The 7,265-nt window shown below is 45.5% G+C and overlaps 1 protein-coding gene across 1 annotated transcript in view; it reads left to right on the top strand.

Annotated features, from left to right (window-relative positions):
• Window positions 1–6,831, top strand: part of DNAAF2 (dynein axonemal assembly factor 2) — an 11,971-nt gene extending 5,140 nt beyond the window's left edge. The window contains exons 2-3 of the mRNA XM_017738933.1: window positions 4,166–4,312; window positions 6,081–6,831. Coding sequence (XP_017594422.1) covers window positions 4,166–4,312; window positions 6,081–6,566 — 633 coding nt within the window. The 3' untranslated portion in view covers window positions 6,567–6,831. The remainder of the gene's footprint in view (window positions 1–4,165; window positions 4,313–6,080) is intronic.
• The last annotated feature ends 434 nt before the right edge of the window (window positions 6,832–7,265 follow it).

Raw genomic sequence — 7,265 nt, forward strand, 5'->3', positions numbered from 1 at the left:
TCACTTGGGTGGAGCTGTAGGTGGCAGAGTTATATTGCTCCTTGCACTGGGAGCACGTGGAAAACGCCATGGGCTGGAAGTGCTCCTGTGGGCTGTCCTTGTGCTGGGTGAGCTCAGAATTAGGGCTCTTGTGGATAAATGTTTTCCTTGGTTGAATACTCAGCCGAGCATGAAACCCTGAGAGCCATGTTAGGAAGTGTAAGACATGGATATTTTAAACCTTTGCCACCTTTCAGGGAGAAATCCATCCCAGAGAGCAATTTTGCCCTCATTCCCAAGGTATCTGGAGTTGTTACACAGTTTCTTTGGAAGTCAGGGTTATAATTTTCAATGTCCAAGCTACTATAAAGAATTATTGTAATAGTCAGGGGTCACTTCTAAGAAGATGCTGCTGGAAGCTGGGGCTGTTGTGTGTAATCCTGCAACAGTTTATTTTTGCTTCAGTTAATTCTGCGCTCAGCACTTCAAGACTCTTGGTAAGTTTTTTGGGAGGTCAGAGAAGGACAAAGAAAGAGAACACAACAAACTTATTATTTCACGTTTTTCAAAGTAATCTCTTTCCCAAGCTACATTAAGGACCATAATTAGTTTGCTTCTGCTATAAAACAAACTAATTTCTGAATAGTCTTTAATTGGTAGCTGCATTTTGGGAATAACGTGACTACACAAAACAGTTATGTCAGGAAATATTATTAACCTACTGATGAAGCTCATCAAAGCTTCTTTGGAGCTGTTGAATCTTTGCAGCCATGAGCACCTCGGGAAAGTTTTCATTTCATTACATGCACCAACACTTTGAGCTTCAAATTCTCAGGTTGAGCTGCTTTGTGCTGGGACCCCACAGACTCAGAGATCAGGAAATCCGTGGATCCAGGTCCTTTTCCATACTGGCATGACTTGTTGGGTTTTGACCAGAGAAGCTGTGGCTGCCCCATCCCTGGAAGTGTCCAAGGCCAGGTTGGATGGGCTTTGGAGCAACCTGGGACAGTGGAAGGTGTCCCTGCCCATGGCAGGGTTGGAACTGGATGGGATTTAAATCCCCTCCCAACCCAAACCATTCTGAGATTCCCTGATCCTCTCCTTACAGGAGCCACAAAAATAATTCAAGCATGAAATCTGTCCTGCTTTTCAAACTTGCAGCCTGCGTGGGAGGTAACTCTGGATGGAAACTGTCTTCAATTTGGATAAATTAAGGCAGAATAAACCCATCTGAGTGCTGAGGGCAGCCGTGAGGGGACCGGCTTTGCGCTGTCGGCGCTGTGAGACACAAGGACGGGTTTGAATGATGAAGTGTTCCAGAAACCAAAGTCATCCCTGCTAACGTTTATGTTAATTTGGTCTCAGTTTAGTCACAGGGAAAAATGAATGTGTACCAAACAGCAGATGACAGTATGTGCAGGGAAAAACAAATTAAATTCGAAGTTGCTAAGAGAGTATCATAAATACCAGAAAATAAACTGCTCAAATTGAAGAATTATTTTACAGGGTCACTGAAATCAGCTGCAGATGGTTGTCCTCTGTTTGCTCTGGCTTGGAAAGCAGAGCAGGCTTTAGAATAAATTCCTGAACCATTTTTTCCCAAGGTCTGTGCTTTGATAACATCTGCAGTAATATAAATGCCTCGGTGTGTGCTCCCCGTGAATGCAAAGTCTGAGTTACAAGTGGCTGGCTGGTGGAGCAGGCTAATGATAATCACCTTATTGAAAACAAACACATCCCAGGTGCCATGATTTATGGCAGGCCACGGCGTAGGGATGGGATAAAATGGTAAATATTTATGGGAATTCGGTGTTGGGCTGGGATGACACGTGGTAGAATTGGTTTGCAGTAACGAGTCAAAGTTAATGGAACATCACAAGCAGTTTTTATCCTCATTTAAAGTACTGATTAATCGTAGAACCATGGAATATCCTGAGTGGGAAGGGACCCACAGGGATCATCCAGGGCAGCTCCTGGCCCTGCACAGACACCCCAACAATCCCACCCTGGGCATCCCTGGCAGCGCTGTCCAAATGCTCCTGGAGCTCTGGCAGCCTCGGGGCCAGAGGGGAGCCTGGGCAGTGCCCAGCACCCTTTTGGGAAGAACCTTTCCCTGATAATAAACCTCTCGTTCAGTTTTTCTTTTTTAACAATATTTTCTGTGAAGAAAACAAATTCTTTTGCTTTTAATCAGGAAGAAAATCTCCAGAAAGGTTCAGTGGGTTTGTTGCCAAATTACAAAGTCCTGATTGCGCTGAGGAGGAATGGGTGTCCCTCACACAGCCATGGGTGCCAGATGCAGATTCAGAGGGAAAAGAGATTATTTTCCTCATTTTATGTAGGAAAAGTAGGATGGGACTTGGAGCAACCTGGTCTAGTGGAAGGTAATTAAAGGTCCTGAAATACATCCCATGGCAAGCAGTTGGAACGAGATGAGCTGTAAGGTCCCTTCCAAGCCAAACCATCCCATGATTCCATGACTTCTATTTCTCAGCTGGGTTAGGAGGGTTGTGCTTTGCTCTCCTTGGAAGTGCAGGCAGGGCACCAGAGCTCAGCAGTGTTCCCAAATCCCCTCCAAGGGAGGCTGAGCTGTCTGTCTGTGCTGTGTGGGCCAAGCAATCCGAGGCAGAGCTGGGAATTCTTCTCCTGAGCTGCCCAAGGATCGAGTTCAGGAGCTTGTGGGAGTTTTGGTGCTGCACAGATTTTGTGTCTGCAGCCCCTGCCTTGTTTCTGTGCTCTGACACCTTCCCCTGAACTCTGCAGAGTATTTCCACAAGCCTAAAGCTCTGGCAGATCCCTCTCTGGGAGGCAGGAGAGGATGCAGCACAGGGGAATAAGAATTTTAGGCTTTGCATGCAGACATGCAAGGAGTAGCTGTTTTCCGAGAGGGTTTTCTGTCAGGGCAGCTCTGCTGCACTTTAATCTCTCCCCAAACCATCCCAGCATCCAGTGTTGGCTGTTTGCCTGGATTGTAATCTTCCTGGATAGAAAATGAATTCAATCCTCTGCCTTGGAAAACCAACAGTATGTATGTTATGACTTTCCATATTGTGATTTCTAATTTAACTAGTGGAAAAAATAGGATTCTGGCTTATTTTTCCAGTCCTGGTTTGTTTGGGTTTTTTTTCCAAGATGACACTTAAATTTTGTACCTCACACACAATGTGACATCTGGCTGTGCATAAGGCTCCATCCACAGGGGGCCAAAAATGTGCAGAATTGCCTTTTTGCTTCTCGGTCTGCAAGATGTCAGTGATAATTGAATTTAACTTTCATTGGATTGACAAGAGGGTTGAACTGGACCGAGAAATTTAAAAGTGTTGACTTAATGTGGAAGGTTTGCAACTTCTCCCTGTTATTTCCAATTAAATAAGGAAGGTAATTCCTAGAACCTAAACTACTCCTCTAGGTCAGACCATTTTTATTGTGTCTGTCCTTACCCTCAGCCTACACAGATGATGCAGGAATAACACAAGGACAGGGAAAGCTCTGCAGTTCCTATGAAACAGCCCCTCCAGGATATATTTTAGGACCTTTAATTACCTGCAATGGATTTAAATCTTTAAACCTGTAGCAACACGTTCCAGGTTGTTGATGAAGTGCATATGAACAGCCTGGAAGCACGCCCCAGGCTGTGTCTCTGCCTGTGGATACCTCTCCTTTTTTTTTTTCCAACTCTCTTGTCTGCTGGAGATCTGAGCAGCCTCGGTGGCTGGGTGTGAAATGGATACAGCCCTGAGTGTTCCAGATCTGATCTTGGAGCAGAGATCCTGCAGTGCCTCTCCAAGGAGGTGTTTGTGTTTTCCTAAAGACAGACAGGAAGCAAGCCCACAGCAGTCTGACACCTTCGTGGTGTTAAGACAGGTGAGGACAGGAACGAGGTTGGTACAAATAATTTTTCAGAGAGGGTCTAAATCTATATATTAGTCACCCATCCAAAGAGAGAAATAATTTTTTTTATATTTGATATGATGCAGATTTGTAATTTCAAGCAAAATGTGCTAAGCACTGATCTTAATTCATTTCACCTCATTCTCTGAATGTCTGACTTAGAATTTCTCTGTCAAGACATGAGTGTGGTGTGAAACTCTGTCTTGGCTTTCTTTGCAGTGAGTTTTTAGCCCAAATACCCCTGAAGTTTAGCACAAAAAGAACATAACGTGCTGTTTTCTCTCTTTTTCTTTAGGAAAGGTTGTTTGTCAGTGAAGAGAACGTTGATGGATTTCTAGGCACTGCTTTCTGCCCTTCCCCTTGCTCCCAATCAGCAGTGGAAAGCCAGCCATTAATTGAAGTGCTGGATGTTACTGAGGACAGAATTCAAATCAGGGTGGAGGTAAGGATCTCTGGGAGCAGCACAGGCTGATTTATGTTCTTCAGCAAGCTCCTATCAAATCCCACTGAAACAGCTTTGTTCCTGTTTTGTCCTGAGGAAGCAGGGGAAACCCAGGACTGGGGTTGTTTGCAAGTGTAAATGTCAGTTTTCAGAAGTGTTTGTGCCATTTAATGTGACCAAAGGATTGAAACTTCCTGTATTTCATTTGGAAGATGGAGAACTGTGATCCAATCATTTTAGAAAGTGCTTTTTCTTTGCGGGAATAGTTCACTCTCTCAGCCTTGTACAGGTAGACAAATCCTAGAGGGTTTTGTCTGGGAAAAATTCTGTCTCATCTTTATTCAATCCATGTATTTGAATACTTGGTGGGTTCCTGTTGTGTAGATAATTAAACATGAGGCTATTAGTCTTACACACTGGTCTCAAATTCAATCCTTGTAGTTTCAGGCCTCATTCAGGCTCTGTTCCTCTGTCTAGAACAAGACAGGCTGTTTCTGGGATCTGCCATGGGATTAAACTGTCCTCCCGTGGCAAAATGGATGGGCAGATGAAGAAACCAAAAGGTTAATTTTGTGAGGAGGAAAATGTGAGGTAATCCCCCCACGTTCACTGGGATTTCTGGGCAGGCATCGCATCCAAAATTCAGAGGAAACTTTTCTTAAAGGAAACATAAAAAGCAGGAACTATCAGGTCACTGCAGTGGCCATGAACTGGGGACTGCAGATGGGGTTAATGTGTAGCTGGTTTATTGGGAGGCAAGTTCAAACAAAGCACATGACCTCTGGAACTGGGCTGGAGGTCCGAGGAGTTTCCTAAAGATAGTGGATCCAGCTTAACTTTCACAGCTGGTGTGGGTTGTACATAGGAAAATGAAATTCAAAGTGTTGGAGAGCAGATGGGAACTAAGAAAGGGCAGCTGAGATACCTTAAATCATCCCACTCCTGCTCCTGTGTGGGGCCAGGAGTGGGGGTCGATGATTCTTGAGGGTCCCTTCCAACTCAGGGTATCCAGGATCGCGTTCATGTGGGAGAATTGTCCCGTTTGGAAAGGCCTGACTGGTGTTTGTGTTTCCTGCTGGAGTGAGCAGTGGTTTGGGAGTGTGAGAAAGATTCTGTCTGTGGATCCATGAATCCAGCTGCTCTTGGATAGATCCCTACCTGATCCTGACTCTCCAGTGGCAGGGACCTACAAATTACCAGCGGGTTTTTTTGCCAAAACACCCAGTAACGGAGAAACTGGGGAACTGCTGTTTGGACAGCACCTCTCCCAGTTCCTCCTCTCCTGAGGTAAACCGCAGTTCCTGGATTAGCTCCTGGATTAGGCTGGGAATTTCCCTAATTGCAAGGTTCCAACCTTGCAACAAGAGATCCCCTGGCTATTTCTCTGGCTGCTGAGATTTGGAAATCAGGCTGGGTGTGGTGAGTGGCCACTGCTGCTCCAGCTTGGCCTCTGCCCAGCCCCATTTCCTAGAGCAGAGGAAACCCTGGGGAAGCAGAACGACCTCCCTGCCACTCATTCCCACGCACCAGACAAGAGCAGGAAAACCTCAGCACCCGCTCACTTGGCTTCTAGAAGGAGAACCATGGAATCACAACCTGATCTGGGTTGGAAGGAACCTTAAGGATCATCTGCTTCCACCCCCCTGCCATGGGCAGGGACACTTTGCACTATCCCAGTGGAGCTGAGCTGTTGGAGAAACAAATCTCTCCTGTCTTCGTGTGCACAGTTTGTTCCAGCTATAAAATAATTCATTTATTTCCTTGACAGCCACAGGAACGCGATGCAGAGGGAACACTTGGCAGCTCAGGGGGAGCCCTTGCTGGAAAGACCAACAGCAACTACCCTGGAACAAAGGCAGAAACAAACTGTCCTGCAGCTGAGGAACGTGCTGCAGGATCCACCCCAGCTCCCACAGCTGAAACAATAGGAAAAGTAGGCTGTGCTTCACACCATTGTTTGCAGCATGAACCTCCTGACACCAGTTCAGCGATTCCTGGCGGATCTGGGAGAAAGGAGCCCGATTTAGAAAGTGCTGCTGCAGCAGGAGACACGGCCCCGGCCCCAGGCTCTGGAAAACGAGGAAAACTGATGGCGGGTCGGGATGAGGAGCCACCCCCAGAGCTGGGCAGCAGGGCAGGCTCCCCCATCCTGCGGGAGGTGAACCCCGAGGATGGGAGCGTGCGGATCCTGCGGGATCACCGAACGCACTGCCCCGTCGTGTTCCAGAATTCTTTGCTCTATGAGTTGGATTAGTTTCATTATTTTAGAATTTCTTTCTGTTGTTTGATGCTTGCTCTGACTTCCATGTGCTGGTGGATGACTTCAGGGCTCAGAGAGGTTCCCACTGAAACTGGTGCAACATCAAAACCTTTTGTTGTTAACAATTTTTGGAGTTTAACAATTGTACGGAAATAATTTTACTTAAAAGTTGCAGTTGGAGGTGACTTCGAGCTCCTGGAAAAAAAATGTATCTTTATTGTTTACATAAATTTTTTATTCTCTTCCCACGTTTCAGGGATTATTTGTATATATCCTTAGTCTAACAGCTCCCTCGGGAATTGAGCAGTATTCATCATTTTCCAAACCTTTCATTTGGTGCTAACTGCAGGATTAGACCTGCAGTGATTCTTAGCAATCAAATGAAATTTCTAATTATCCGGAGAAGTTCTAATTAGTCTCCTAGAAATAATCAACATTTATACGCTGCATTCCATCCTAGTGCTGTGCTTCAGATCTGCAGCACCCAGATATCCCCCAGCTGAACAAATGCCATTGCACAAGAACATCCTCTGGGTGCATGTCTGCTCTGAAGTATTTACAATTCGTGAAATGGATTCTCTTTATCCAGATTAGATTTATTTTCCACAGTTTCCTTCAAGTTTCAGCGTTTCTCACCTCTCTAAAGCACAATAACCAAGAGAACACATCTAAGAATAAACTTCCTGTTTCCAT

This window comes from Corvus brachyrhynchos, unplaced genomic scaffold (genome assembly GCF_000691975.1).
Source record: "Corvus brachyrhynchos isolate BGI_N302 unplaced genomic scaffold, ASM69197v1 scaffold245, whole genome shotgun sequence".
Classification (NCBI taxonomy): domain Eukaryota; kingdom Metazoa; phylum Chordata; class Aves; order Passeriformes; family Corvidae; genus Corvus; species Corvus brachyrhynchos.